The sequence below is a fragment of the Myxine glutinosa genome, chromosome 9, assembly GCF_964187855.1.
Source record: "Myxine glutinosa chromosome 9, kmMyxGlut1.1, whole genome shotgun sequence".
Classification (NCBI taxonomy): Eukaryota; Metazoa; Chordata; class Myxini; order Myxiniformes; family Myxinidae; genus Myxine; species Myxine glutinosa.
This window is the reverse complement of record NC_136269.1, coordinates 45,774,695-45,791,718: the sequence shown is the minus strand read 5'-3', so window position 1 is coordinate 45,791,718 and position 17,024 is coordinate 45,774,695. Positions and strand designations below refer to the sequence as shown.

General features: G+C 45.7%; 1 protein-coding gene across 2 annotated transcripts in view; it reads left to right on the top strand.

Moving 5' to 3' along the window:
• Nucleotides 1–15,604: 15,604 nt before the first annotated feature.
• The window catches only part of LOC137435418 (hyaluronan synthase 2), a 49,145-nt gene continuing 47,725 nt past the window's right edge, over nucleotides 15,605–17,024 (top strand). The window contains exon 1 of one of the 2 annotated variants that reach the window (XM_068129193.2): nucleotides 15,605–15,883. In XM_068129193.2, coding sequence (XP_067985294.1) covers nucleotides 15,881–15,883 — 3 coding nt within the window. In that variant the 5' untranslated portion in view covers nucleotides 15,605–15,880. Of the gene's footprint in view, nucleotides 15,884–16,410; nucleotides 16,679–17,024 lie in introns of those variants that run through there. The other variant, XM_068129194.2, reaches the window with a different exon arrangement.

The window sequence follows — 17,024 nt, the reverse complement described above, 5'->3', positions numbered from 1 at the left end:
GTTACCATAACCCACATCAGGATGATCCTAATCTTTAGAGCCATGTTACCATAATCCACATCGGGATGATGCTGATCTTTAGAGCCATGTTACCATAACCCACATCGGGATGATGCTATTCTTTAGAGCCATGTTACCATAACCCACATCAGGATGATGCTAATCTTTGGAGCCATGTTACCATAACCCACATAAGGATGATGCTCATCTTTGGAGCCATGTTACCATAACCCACATCAGGATGATGCTAATCTTTGGAGCCATGTTATCATAACCCACATCGGGATGATACTGATCTTTAGAGCCATGTTACCATAACCCACATCTGGATGATGCAGAGCTTTAGAGCCATGTTACCATAACCCACATCGGGATGATGCTAATCTTTAGAGCCATGTTACCATAACCCACATCAGGATGATCCTAATCTTTAGAGCCATGTTACCATAACCCACATCGGGATGATGCTAATCTTTAGAGCCATGTTACCATCACCCACATCAGGATGATCCTAATCTTTAGAGCCATGTTACCATAACCCACATCAGGATGATGCTAATCTTTAGAGCCATGTTACCATAACCCACATCGGGATGATACTGATCTTTAGAGCCATGTTACCATAACCCACATTGGGATGATGCTAATCTTTGGAGACATGTTACCATAACCCACATCAGGATGATGCTGATCTTTAGAGCCATGTTACCATAACCCACATTGGGATGATGCTAATCTTTCGAGCCATGTTACCACAACCCACATCGGGATGATACTGATCTTTAGAGCCATGTTACCATAACCCACATCGGGATGATACTGATCTTTAGAGCCATGTTACCACAACCCACATCGGGATGATGCTAATCTTTCGAGCCACGTTACCATAACCCACATTGGGATGATGCTAATCTTTCGAGCCATGTTACCATAACCCACATCGGGATGATGCTAATCTTTCGAGCCACGTTACCACAACCCACATTGGGATGATCCTAATCTTTGGAGCCATGTTTCCATAACCCACATTGGGATGATACTGATCTTCAGAGCCATTTTACCATAACCCACATTGGGATGATGCTAATCTTTCGAGCCATGTTACCATAACCCACATCGGGATGATGCTAATCTTTCGAGCCACGTTACCACAACCCACATTGGGATGATCCTAATCTTTGGAGCCATGTTACCATAACCCATATTGGGATGATGCTAATCTTTCGAGCCACGTTACCATAACCCATATTGGGATGATGCTAATCTTTCGAGCCATGTTACCACAACCCACATTGGGATGATGCTAATCTTTGGAGCCATGTTACCATAACCCACATCAGGATGATGCTAATCTTTGGAGCCATGTTACCATAACCCACATCAGGATGATGCTAATCTTTCGAGCCATGTTACCACAACCCACATTGGGATGATGCTAATCTTTGGAGCCATGTTACCATAACCCACATTGGGATGATGCTAATCTTTGGAGCCATGTTTCCATAACCCACATCAGGATGATGCTAATCTTTCGAGCCACGTTACCATAACCCACATTGGGATGATGCTAATCTTTCGAGCCATGTTACCATAACCCACATCGGGATGATGCTAATCTTTCGAGCCACGTTACCACAACCCACATCGGGATGATGCTAATCTTTGGAGCCATGTTACCACAACCCACATTGGGATGATCCTAATCTTTGGAGCCATGTTACCACAACCCACATCGGGATGATGCTAATCTTTGGAGCCACGTTACCACAACCCACATGGGGATGATCCTAATCTTTGGAGCCACGTTACCACAACCCACATTGGGATGATGCTAATCTTTCGAGCCATGTTACCATAACCCACATCGGGATGATGCTAATCTTTCGAGCCATGTTACCATAACCCACATCGGGATGATGCTAATCTTTCGAGCCACGTTACCACAACCCACATTGGGATGATGCTAATCTTTCGAGCCACGTTACCATAACCCACATCGGGATGATGCTAATCTTTCGAGCCACGTTACCATAACCCACATCGGGATGATGCTAATCTTTCGAGCCATGTTACCACAACCCACATCGGGATGATGCTAATCTTTCGAGCCATGTTACCATAACCCACATCGGGATGATGCTGATCTTTGGAGCCATGTTACCACAACCCACATCGGGATGATGCTAATCTTTGGAGCCATGTTACCACAACCCACATTGGGATGATCCTAATCTTTGGAGCCATGTTACCACATCCCACATTGGGATGATCCTAATCTTTGGAGCCATGTTACCACAACCCACATCGGGATGATGCTAATCTTTGGAGCCATGTTACCACAACCCACATCGGGATGATGCTAATCTTTGGAGCCATGTTACCACAACCCACATTGGGATGATCCTAATCTTTGGAGCCATGTTACCACAACCCACATCGGGATGATGCTAATCTTTGGAGCCATGTTACCACAACCCACATTGGGATGATCCTAATCTTTGGAGCCACGTTACCACAACCCACATTGGGATGATCCTAATCTTTGGAGCCATGTTACCACAACCCACATTGGGATGATCCTAATCTTTGGAGCCATGTTACCACAACCCACATCGGGATGATGCTAATCTTTGGAGCCATGTTACCACAACCCACATTGGGATGATCCTAATCTTTGGAGCCATGTTACCACAACCCACATCGGGATGATGCTAATCTTTGGAGCCATGTTACCACAACCCACATCGGGATGATGCTAATCTTTGGAGCCATGTTACCACAACCCACATCGGGATGATACTGATCTTCAGAGCTATTTTACCATAACCCACATCAGGATGATGCTAATCTTTCGAGCCATGTTACCATAACCCACATCGGGATGATGCTAATCTTTCGAGCCACGTTACCACAACCCACATTGGGATGATCCTAATCTTTGGAGCCATGTTACCACAACCCACATTGGGATGATCCTAATCTTTGGAGCCATGTTACCACAACCCACATTGGGATGATGCTAATCTTTGGAGCCATGTTACCACAACCCACATCGGGATGATGCTAATCTTTAGAGCCATGTTACCACAACCCACATCGGGATGATGCTAATCTTTGGAGCCATGTTACCATAACCCACATCGGGATGATGCTAATCTTTAGAGCCATGTTACCATAACCCACATCGGGATGATACTGATCTTCAGAGCCATGTTACCACAACCCACATTGGGATGATCCTAATCTTTGGAGCCATGTTACCACAACCCACATCGGGATGATGCTAATCTTTGGAGCCATGTTACCACAACCCACATTGGGATGATCCTAATCTTTGGAGCCATGTTACCACAACCCACATTGGGATGATCCTAATCTTTGGAGCCATGTTACCATAACCCACATCGGGATGATCCTAATCTTTAGAGCCATGTTATCATAACCCACATCGGGATGATCCTAATCTTTGGAGCCATGTTACCACAACCCACATTGGGATGATCCTAATCTTTGGAGCCATGTTACCATAACCCACATCGGGATGATCCTAATCTTTGGAGCCATGTTACCACAACCCACATTGGGATGATCCTAATCTTTGGAGCCATGTTACCATAACCCACATTGGGATGATCCTAATCTTTGGAGCCATGTTACCATAACCCACATCGGGATGATCCTAATCTTCAGAGCCATGTTACCACAACCCACATTGGGATGATCCTAATCTTTGGAGCCATGTTACCACAACCCACATCGGGATGATGCTAATCTTTGGAGCCATGTTACCACAACCCACATTGGGATGATCCTAATCTTTGGAGCCACGTTACCACAACCCACATTGGGATGATCCTAATCTTTGGAGCCATGTTACCACAACCCACATTGGGATGATACTGATCTTTGGAGCCATGTTACCACAACCCACATTGGGATGATCCTAATCTTTGGAGCCATGTTACCACAACCCACATTGGGATGATACTGATCTTTGGAGCCATGTTACCACAACCCACATTGGGATGATCCTAATCTTTGGAGCCACGTTACCACAACCCACATTGGGATGATCCTAATCTTTGGAGCCATGTTACCACAACCCACATTGGGATGATACTGATCTTTGGAGCCATGTTACCACAACCCACATTGGGATGATCCTAATCTTTGGAGCCATGTTACCACAACCCACATCGGGATGATACTGATCTTCAGAGCCATTTTACCATAACCCACATCAGGATGATGCTAATCTTTCGAGCCATGTTACCATAACCCACATCGGGATGATGCTAATCTTTCGAGCCACGTTACCACAACCCACATTGGGATGATCCTAATCTTTGGAGCCATGTTACCACAACCCACATTGGGATGATCCTAATCTTTGGAGCCATGTTACCACAACCCACATTGGGATGATGCTAATCTTTGGAGCCATGTTACCACAACCCACATCGGGATGATGCTAATCTTTAGAGCCATGTTACCACAACCCACATCGGGATGATGCTAATCTTTGGAGCCATGTTACCATAACCCACATCGGGATGATGCTAATCTTTAGAGCCATGTTACCATAACCCACATCGGGATGATGCTAATCTTTCGAGCCACGTTACCACAACCCACATTGGGATGATCCTAATCTTTGGAGCCATGTTACCACAACCCACATTGGGATGATCCTAATCTTTGGAGCCATGTTACCACAACCCACATTGGCATGATGCTAATCTTTGGAGCCATGTTACCACAACCCACATAGGGATGATGCTAATCTTTAGAGCCATGTTACCACAACCCACATCGGGATGATGCTAATCTTTGGAGCCATGTTACCATAACCCACATCGGGATGATGCTAATCTTTAGAGCCATGTTACCACAACCCACATCGGGATGATGCTAATCTTTGGAGCCATGTTACCATAACCCACATCGGGATGATCCTAATCTTTAGAGCCATGTTACCATAACCCACATCGGGATGATGCTAATCTTTAGAGCCATGTTACCACAACCCACATCGGGATGATGCTAATCTTTGGAGCCATGTTACCATAACCCACATTGGGATGATGCTAATCTTTCGAGCCATGTTACCATAACCCACATCGGGATGATGCTAATCTTTCGAGCCACGTTACCACAACCCACATTGGGATGATCCTAATCTTTGGAGCCATGTTACCACAACCCACATTGGGATGATCCTAATCTTTGGAGCCATGTTACCACAACCCACATTGGGATGATGCTAATCTTTGGAGCCATGTTACCACAACCCACATTGGGATGATCCTAATCTTTGGAGCCATGTTACCACAACCCACATTGGGATGATGCTAATCTTTAGAGCCATGTTACCACAACCCACATCGGGATGATGCTAATCTTTAGAGCCATGTTACCACAACCCACATCGGGATGATGCTAATCTTTGGAGCCATGTTACCACAACCCACATCGGGATGATTCTAATCTTTAGAGCCATGTTACCACAACCCACATCGGGATGATGCTAATCTTTGGAGCCATGTTACCATAACCCACATCGGGATGATGCTAATATTTAGAGCCATGTTACCATAACCCACATCGGGATGATCCTAATCTTTAGAGCCATGTTACCACAACCCACATCGGGATGATGCTAATCTTTCGAGCCATGTTACCATAACCCACATCGGGATGATGCTAATCTTTGGAGCCATGTTACCACAACCCACATTGGGATGATGCTAATATTTAGAGCCATGTTACCACAACCCACATCGGGATGATGCTAATCTTTGGAGCCATGTTACCACAACCCACATTGGGATGATCCTAATCTTTAGAGCCATGTTACCACAACCCACATCGGGATGATGCTAATCTTTCGAGCCATGTTACCATAACCCACATCGGGATGATGCTAATCTTTGGAGCCATGTTACCACAACCCACATCGGGATGATGCTAATATTTAGAGCCATGTTACCATAACCCACATCGGGATGATCCTAATCTTTAGAGCCATGTTACCACAACCCACATCGGGATGATGCTAATCTTTCGAGCCATGTTACCATAACCCACATCGGGATGATGCTAATCTTTGGAGCCATGTTACCACAACCCACATTGGGATGATGCTAATCTTTGGAGCCATGTTACCACAACCCACATTGGGATGATGCTAATCTTTGGAGCCATGTTACCACAACCCACATCGGGATGATGCTAATCTTTGGAGCCATGTTACCACAACCCACATTGGGATGATGCTAATCTTTGGAGCAATGTTACCACAACCCACATTGGGATGATGCTAATCTTTAGAGCCATGTTACCACAACCCACATTGGGATGATGCTAATCTTTGGAGCCATGTTACCACAACCCACATTGGGATGATGCTAATCTTTGGAGCCATGTTACCACAACCCACATTGGGATGATCCTAATCTTTAGAGCTATGTTACCACAACCCACATTGGGATGATGCTAATCTTTGGAGCCACGTTACCACAACCCACATTGGGATGATGCTAATCTTTAGAGCCATGTTACCACAACCCACATCGGGATGATGCTAATCTTTGGAGCCATGTTACCACAACCCACATTGGGATGATCCTAATCTTTGGAGCCATGTTACCACAACCCACATCGGGATGATCCTAATCTTTAGAGCCATGTTACCATAACCCACATCGGGATGATCCTAATCTTTGGAGCCATGTTACCACAACCCACATCGGGATGATCCTAATCTTTAGAGCCATGTTACCACAACCCACATCGGGATGATCCTTATCTTTGGAGCCATGTTACCACAACCCACATCGGGATGATCCTAATCTTTGGAGCCACGTTACCACAACCCACATCGGGATGATCCTAATCTTTAGAGCCATGTTACCACAACCCACATCGGGATGATCCTAATCTTTGGAGCCATGTTACCACAACCCACATCGGGATGATGCTAATCTTTAGAGCCATGTTACCACAACCCACATCGGGATGATGCTAATCTTTCGAGCCATGTTACCATAACCCACATCGGGATGATCCTAATCTTTAGAGCCATGTTACCATAACCCACATCGGGATGATCCTAATCTTTAGAGCCATGTTACCACAACCCACATCGGGATGATCCTAATCTTTAGAGCCATGTTACCACAACCCACATCGGGATGATCCTAATCTTTGGAGCCATGTTACCACAACCCACATCGGGATGATCCTAATCTTTAGAGCCATGTTACCACAACACACATCGGGATGATCCTAATCTTTAGAGCCATGTTACCACAACCCACATCGGGATGATCCTAATCTTTAGCGCCATGTTACCACAACCCACATCGGGATGATCCTAATCTTTAGAGCCATGTTACCACAACCCACATCGGGATGATCCTAATCTTTGGAGCCATGTTACCATAACCCACATCGGGATAATACTGATCTTTAGAGCCATGTTACCATAACCCACATCGGGATGATCCTAATCTTTAGAGCCATGTTACCATCACCCACATCGGGATGATGCTGATCTTTAGAGCCATGTTACCATAACCCACATCGGGATGATGCTAATCTTTAGAGCCATGTTACCATAACCCACATCGGGATGATGCTAATATTTGGAGCCATGTTACCATAACCCACATCGGGATAATACTGATCTTTAGAGCCATGTTACCATAACCCACATCGGGATGATCCTCATCTTTAGAGCCATGTTACCATAACCCACATCAGGATGATGCTGATCTTTAGAGCCATGTTACCATAACCCACATCGGGATGATGCTAATCTTTAGAGCCATGTTACCATAACCCACATCGGGATGATGCTAATATTTAGAGCCATGTTACCATCACCCACATCGGGATGATGCTGATCTTTGGAGCCATGTTACCATAACCCACATCAGGATGATGCTGATCTTTGGAGCCATGTTACCATAACCCACATCGGGATGATCCTAATCTTTAGAGCCATGTTACCATAACCCACATCGGGATGATACTGATCTTCAGAGCCATGTTACCATAACCCACATCGGGATGATGCTAATCTTTCGAGCCACGTTACCACAACCCACATTGGGATGATCCTAATCTTTGGAGCCATGTTACCACAACCCACATTGGGATGATGCTAATCTTTGGAGCCATGTTACCACAACCCACATCGGGATGATGCTAATCTTTAGAGCCATGTTACCACAACCCACATCGGGATGATGCTAATCTTTGGAGCCATGTTACCATAACCCACATCGGGATGATGCTAATCTTTAGAGCCATGTTACCACAACCCACATCGGGATGATGCTATTCTTTGGAGCCATGTTACCATAACCCACATCGGGATGATCCTAATCTTTAGAGCCATGTTACCACAACCCACATCGGGATGATGCTAATCTTTCGAGCCACGTTACCACAACCCACATTGGGATGATGCTAATCTTTGGAGCCATGTTACCACAACCCACATCGGGATGATCCTAATCTTTAGAGCCATGTTACCATAACCCACATCGGGATGATCCTAATCTTTGGAGCCATGTTACCACAACCCACATCGGGATGATCCTAATCTTTGGAGCCATGTTACCACAACCCACATTGGGATGATGCTAATCTTTGGAGCCATGTTACCACAACCCACATTGGGATGATCCTAATCTTTAGAGCCATGTTACCATAACCCACATTGGGATGATGCTAATCTTTAGAGCCATGTTACCAAAACCCACATCGGGATGATGCTAATCTTTGGAGCCATGTTACCACAACCCACATTGGGATGATCCTAATTTTTGGAGCCATGTTACCACAACCCACATCGGGATGATCCTAATCTTTAGAGCCATGTTACCATAACCCACATCGGGATGATCCTAATCTTTGGAGCCATGTTACCACAACCCACATCGGGATGATCCTAATCTTTAGAGCCATGTTACCACAACCCACATTGGGATGATCCTAATCTTTGGAGCCATGTTACCACAACCCACATCGGGATGATGCTAATCTTTGGAGCCATGTTACCACAACCCACTTTGGGATGATCCTAATCTTTGGAGCCATGTTACCACAACCCACATCGGGATGATCCTAATCTTTGGAGCCATGTTACCACAACCCACATCGGGATGATCCTAATCTTTGGAGCCATGTTACCACAACCCACACTGGGATGATCCTAATCTTTAGAGCCATGTTACCACAACCCACATCGGGATGATCCTAATCTTTGGAGCCATGTTACCACAACCCACATCGGGATGATGCTAATCTTTAGAGCCATGTTACCATAACCCACATTGGGATGATGCTCATCTTTGGAGCCATGTTACCACAACCCACATCGGGATGATCCTAATCTTTAGAGCCATGTTACCACAACCCACATCGGGATGATCCTAATCTTTAGAGCCATGTTACCACAACCCACATCGGGATGATCCTAATCTTTAGAGCCATGTTACCACAACCCACATCGGGATGATCCTAATCTTTAGAGCCATGTTACCACAACCCACATCGGGATGATCCTAATCTTTAGAGCCATGTTACCACAACCCACATCGGGATGATCCTAATCTTTAGAGCCATGTTACCACAACCCACATCGGGATGATCCTAATCTTTAGAGCCATGTTACCACAACCCACATCGGGATGATCCTAATCTTTGGAGCCATGTTACCATAACCCACATCGGGATAATACTGATCTTTAGAGCCATGTTACCATAACCCACATCGGGATGATCCTAATCTTTAGAGCCATGTTACCACAACCCACATCGGGATGATGCTGATCTTTAGAGCCATGTTACCATAACCCACATCGGGATGATGCTGATCTTTAGAGCCATGTTACCATAACCCACATCGGGATGATGCTGATCTTTAGAGCCATGTTACCATAATCCACATCGGGATCATGCGGATCTTTAGAGCCATGTTACCATAACCCACATCGGGATGATGCTAATCTTTAGAGCCATGTTACCATAACCCACATCGGGATGATGCTGATCTTTAGAGCCATGTTACCATAACCCACATCGGGATGATGCTGATCTTTAGAGCCATGTTACCATAATCCACATCGGGATCATGCTGATCTTTAGAGCCATGTTACCATAACCCACATCAGGATGATGCTAATCTTTGGAGCCATGTTACCATAACCCACATCAGGATGATGCTCATCTTTGGAGCCATGTTACCATAACCCACATCAGGATGATGCTAATCTTTGGAGCCATGTTATCATAACCCACATCGGGATGATACTGATCTTTAGAGCCATGTTACCATAACCCACATCTGGATGATGCAGAGCTTTAGAGCCATGTTACCATAACCCACATCGGGATGATGCTAATCTTTAGAGCCATGTTACCATAACCCACATCGGGATGATCCTAATCTTTAGAGCCATGTTACCATAACCCACATCGGGATGATGCTAATCTTTAGAGCCATGTTACCGTAACCCACATCAGGATGATGCTAATCTTTAGAGCCATGTTACCATAACCCACATCGGGATGATACTGATCTTTAGAGCCATGTTACCATAACCCACATCGGGATGATGCTGATCTTTGGAGCCATGTTACCATAACCCACATCGGGATGATGCTGATCTTTGGAGCCATGTTACCATAACCGACATCGGGATGATGCTGATCTTTGGGGCCATGTTACCATAACCCACATCGGGATGATGCTGATCTTTGGAGCCATGTTACCATAACCCACATCGGGATGATGCTGATCTTTGGAGCCATGTTACCATAACCCACATCGGGATGATGCTAATCTTTGGGGCCATGTTACCATAACCCACATCGGGATGTTGCTCATCTTTGGGGCCATGTTACCATAACCCACATCGGGATGATGCTGATCTTTGGGGCCATGTTACCATTACCCACATCAGGATGATGCTAATCTTTGGAGCCATGTTACCACAACCCACATCGGGATGATGCTGATCTTTCGAGCCATGTTACCATAACCCACATCGGGATGATGCTGATCTTTGGAGCCATGTTACCATAACCCACATCCGGATGATGCTAATCTTTAGAGCCATGTTACCACAACCCACATCAGGATGATGCTAATCTTTAGAGCCATGTTACCATAACCCACATCAGGATGATGCTAATCTTTAGAGCCATGTTACCACAACCCACATCAGGATGATGCTAATCTTTAGAGCCATGTTACCATAACCCACATCAGGATGATGCTAATCTTTAGAGCCATGTTACCATAACCCACATCGGGATGATGCTGATCTTTGGAGCCATGTTACCATAACCCACATCCGGATGATGCTAATCTTTAGAGCCATGTTACCACAACCCACATCAGGATGATGCTAATCTTTAGAGCCATGTTACCATAACCCACATCCGGATGATGCTAATCTTTAGAGCCATGTTACCACAACCCACATCAGGATGATGCTAATCTTTAGAGCCATGTTACCATAACCCACATCAGGATGATGCTAATCTTTAGAGCCATGTTACCATAACCTACATCGGGATGATCCTGATCTTTAGAGCCATGTTACCATAACCCACATCGGGATGATGCTAATCTTTAGAGCCATGTTAACAAAACCCACATCAGGATGATGCTAATCTTTAGAGCCATGTTACCATAACCCACATCGGGATGATGCTAATCTTTAGAGCCATGTTACCATAACCCACATCAGGATGATGCTAATCTTTAGAGCCATGTTACCATAACCCACATCGGGATGATGCTAATCTTTAGAGCCATGTTACCAAAACCCACATCAGGATGATGCTAATCTTTAGAGCCATGTTACCATAACCCACATCGGGATGATGCTAATCTTTAGAGCCATGTTACCATAACCCACATCAGGATGATGCTAATCTTTAGAGCCATGTTACCAGAACCCACATCGGGATGATGCTTATCTTCAGAGCCATGTTACCACAACCCACATCAGGATGATGCTAATCTTTAGAGCCATGTTACCATAACCCACATCGGGATGATGCTGATCTTTAGAGCCATGTTACCATAACCCACATCAGGATGATGCTAATCTTTAGAGCCATGTTACCATAACCCACATCGGGATGATGCTAATCTTTAGAGCCATGTTACCACAACCCACATCAGGATGATGCTAATCTTTAGAGCCATGTTACCATAACCCACATCGGGATGATGCTAATCTTTAGAGCCATGTTACCATAACCCACATCGGGATGATGCTAATCTTTAGAGCCATGTTACCATAACCCACATCGGGATGATGCTAATCTTTCGAGCCACGTTACCACAACCCACATCAGGATGATGCTAATCTTTCGAGCCACGTTACCACAACCCACATCAGGATGATGCTAATCTTTCGAGCCATGTTACCACAACCCACATCAGGATGATGCTAATCTTTCGAGCCACGTTACCACAACCCACATCAGGATGATGCTAATCTTTCGAGCCACGTTACCACAACCCACATCAGGATGATGCTAATCTTTCGAGCCACGTTACCACAACCCACATCAGGATGATGCTAATCTTTAGAGCCATGTTACCACAACCCACATCAGGATGATGCTAATCTTTCGAGCCACGTTACCACAACCCACATCAGGATGATGCTAATCTTTCGAGCCACGTTACCACAACCCACATCAGGATGATGCTAATCTTTAGAGCCATGTTACCATAACCCACATCAGGATGATTCTAATCTTTAGAGCCATGTTACCACAACCCACATCGGGATGATCCTAATCTTTAGAGCCACGTTACCACAACCCACATCAGGATGATGCTAATCTTTAGAGCCATGTTACCACAACCCACATCAGGATGATGCTAATCTTTAGAGCCATGTTACCACAACCCACATCAGGATGATGCTAATCTTTCGAGCCACGTTACCACAACCCACATCAGGATGATGCTAATCTTTCGAGCCACGTTACCACAACCCACATCAGGATGATGCTAATCTTTAGAGCCATGTTACCACAACCCACATCAGGATGATGCTAATCTTTCGAGCCACGTTACCACAACCCACATCAGGATGATGCTAATCTTTCGAGCCATGTTACCACAACCCACATCAGGATGATGCTAATCTTTCGAGCCACGTTACCACAACCCACATCAGGATGATGCTAATCTTTAGAGCCATGTTACCATAACCCACATCGGGATGATGCTAATCTTTAGAGCCATGTTACCATAACCCACATCAGGATGATGCTAATCTTTCGAGCCATGTTATCACAACCCACATCGGGATGATGCTAATCTTTAGAGCCATGTTACCATAACCCACATCGGGATGATGCTAATCTTTAGAGCCATGTTACCATAACCCACATCGGGATGATGCTAATCTTTAGAGCCATGTTACCATAACCCACATCGGGATGATGCTGATCTTTAGAGCCATGTTACCATAACCCACATCAGGATGATGCTAATCTTTAGAGCCATGTTACCATAACCCACATCAGGATGATGCTAATCTTTAGAGCCATGTTACCACAACCCACATCAGGATGATGCTAATCTTTAGAGCCATGTTACCATAACCCACATCGGGATGATGCTAATCTTTAGAGCCATGTTACCATAACCCACATCGGGATGATGCTAATCTTTAGAGCCATGTTACCATAACCCACATCGGGATGATGCTAATCTTTCGAGCCACGTTACCACAACCCACATCAGGATGATGCTAATCTTTAGAGCCATGTTACCATAACCCACATCGGGATGATGCTAATCTTTAGAGCCATGTTACCATAACCCACATCAGGATGATGCTAATCTTTCGAGCCATGTTATCACAACCCACATCAGGATGATGCTAATCTTTAGAGCCATGTTATCACAACCCACATCAGGATGATGCTAATATTTAGAGCCATGTTACCATAACCCACATCAGGATGATGCTAATCTTTAGAGCCATGTTACCATAACCCACATCGGGATGATGCTAATCTTTCGAGCCACGTTACCACAACCCACATCAGGATGATGCTATTCTTTAGAGCCATGTTACCATAACCCACATCGGGATGATGCTAATATTTAGAGCCATGTTACCATAATCCACATCGGGATCATGCTAATCTTTAGAGCCATGTTACCATAACCCACATCGGGATGATGCTAATATTTAGAGCCATGTTACCACAACCCACATCAGGATGATGCTAATCTTTCGAGCCATGTTACCACAACCCACATCAGGATGATGCTAATCTTTCGAGCCACGTTACCACAACCCACATCGGGATGATGCTAATATTTAGAGCCATGTTACCATAACCCACATCGGGATGATGCTAATCTTTCGAGCGACGTTACCACAACCCACATCAGGATGATGCTAATCTTTCGAGCCACGTTACCACAACCCACATCAGGATGATGCTAATCTTTAGAGCCATGTTACCATAACCCACATCGGGATGATGCTAATCTTTCGAGCCATGTTACCACTGTGATAATGCATTTTGTCGACCATTGGTGTGACCTATTCGCACCCGTTTATCGCTTGTAAACTTCACGAAAGCGCATTCCCGTTTAACGCAGGTTTCTCCTTTCGCACTCATTCGATCCAGAGACATTTTTTGAAATCGGGTGCAAATAAATCTGAGTGATAAACGTTACTAAAACACATTATGTAAATGTGGTTACGACGCAGCTTGGACATGCGTTCCCTTCCACGTGTAAACGTGCAGGTGCGAACCAAGCCACGAGCTCCAGGTGAAATTTGCACGCACTGGCTCTGCTGTGGCTGCGATTTGTAATGGGGGTTTTATTTTTTGTGGGGAAAAAAGTCTCGGGTGAAGATCATCAACTGTCGAAGCGTCGGACCTGAGGCTTCCTTGGTAGTTGGTGGTACTTTGTCATTGATTGTTGCTGCAAAAGCCTCTCGCTGTCTCAATCTCTGAAGTTGACATCTTGCGGATTAAAGATCGAGAGATGAGTTATATAAGATGTTTTTATCCCGCCACAGGAGATGTAAGACGAGAAACCTCTTGGAGGCTGTAAGAACGTGTGTCGCGGGTTGCATGCAACACGTGTTGCTAAGATCGCAGTCCGGTTCCCAGACGCTTCCCGCGCCCTCTTCCAGACGCACCCGATGGAATCTTTTCACTTATAACACTTTTGTGCATCCTGACCATCCTCCCTCTCTTTGTGCCTTTTCTATCGAAGGGGTTTCACTTTGCTCACGTGGGAAGCCCCCCGCCCCCGGGTATTGCGTAAACCGCGTGTCCAGCCGCACGGAGCGCGAGGGGTTGCTGCGCATATTGCATTGCTCAAGGAGGAGGAGGAAAGGGTGTCAAACAAGGCGCAGCCTTCAAATTTCGCCTCCCGAGAGATTTCTTGATGAGGTCAGTAGAGTCCCTCCCTCTTCTGTGCGCAAGCAATGGGAAGGTGGAGGAGGGGGGTCGAAGGAGATGGTGGGAGGGGGGGAGGGATGGCGAGAGCGCAGCTTTTAAAAGAAGCGCCATCCGTCTGTAATATGCGTCCGCCAAGCGGCAAGAAGTGCCGGAGCTTTCAGGGTTCAGAGCATTTGGCCGCACGAGTAACGGGCTCCAGTTAAAGCGAATGAGAAAGCGCGGTTTGCCAGGACTTGGACGAAGAGATGCATCGATCAGAAAAGACGCGGAGCCTTCCCGGACTATAACACCATAGAAGGGTCACCGGCGGAGAGCGCACCGCGCTTCAGCAGCACCTGAAGCGACCTGGGCCCGGAGAGCATCGAGGAAGGTTTCAAGAAGTCCGAGCTTATAGCGGATCATGGTGAGTATGTGATGTGTTTCCTCGTGTCAAACTCAAAGGTGCACCTTTGCACGGTGTATCTTGCGCAATTATTTACCTGAAACACGCTTAGTCATCAAAGTAATTTGCTGCATCATATATCCGCTCACGACGACGTTCTTATCGATGTTTGCACTCAGTCGTATCAAGAGCATCCCTGAGCATTTTTTCCTTTATTCAAACTCGAAAGATTGTCCTCATTGCACGTACTGTATTTGCGTTATTCACATCGATTATACGTGCATCGCAGATATTCGTGCATCCTCTGTTTGGCGAATTGGTATCGAGCTCGACGACAAAAATGTGCTCGAGAAAGGCCCTAATTGACTCATTTACATCATAACGCCGAATGCATTGGAAAGCACAATAGCGCGAATCACGTGCGCACGCTCACATCGGCTCCAAACTTTCAGCCAATGGAATCGGGCCAATCCAGGGCCAGGCAGCCGGGTGCGCGCCAAGCATGACGGGTCGCCTATCCCTGCGTCCGCCCCCGAAGCCCCGCTTGGCACACGCGGTTCTGCAACTATTCCCTTTTCGATGTTCCTGTACCGTGATGTTATGTCTTGTTCGACGTCGCTCCGTCTACGACTTTGCGGATGCTGCTGCGAGAATAAAAACGCACAAACGAACAAATTGTTTCCCTTCCTCCCCATTTTCTAACCAACAATCGACGATGAGCTTTGTAAAAACAGACTTGTTTGGAACTTTTTGGAATCCCAAATTATTTCATCGCTCGCTGGAGAAACTTTCCGGGGGTTCTGGGCAAATCATTCGGTAAGTCGGCCCATCAATTAATGAGAAACGTGGAACGCGTACACGACCATGATGGGTCTCGCAACAGAATAATGTTCGGGTCTAAAACCCACTTGGGATCAGGAAAATGGCCGTGATGGATTTTTGGCTCGTGTTAGGATCTCCCGTGAAGTTTTATTGTTCAGTAAAGCTCGTGTGCATAAATGTACACGTATGTGGGTAAAACGTGTTCGCTGATCAGGAAGCAGAATGTTTTCATGTTTTATCCTCTTCTCCTCCCACTCGCCCTCCCCCGGATCCTCCAAGCTTTCCAAACTTACCCAATAAAGTCAAAAGGCGCATTCCGAGATAAGTAGGCAACATCCAG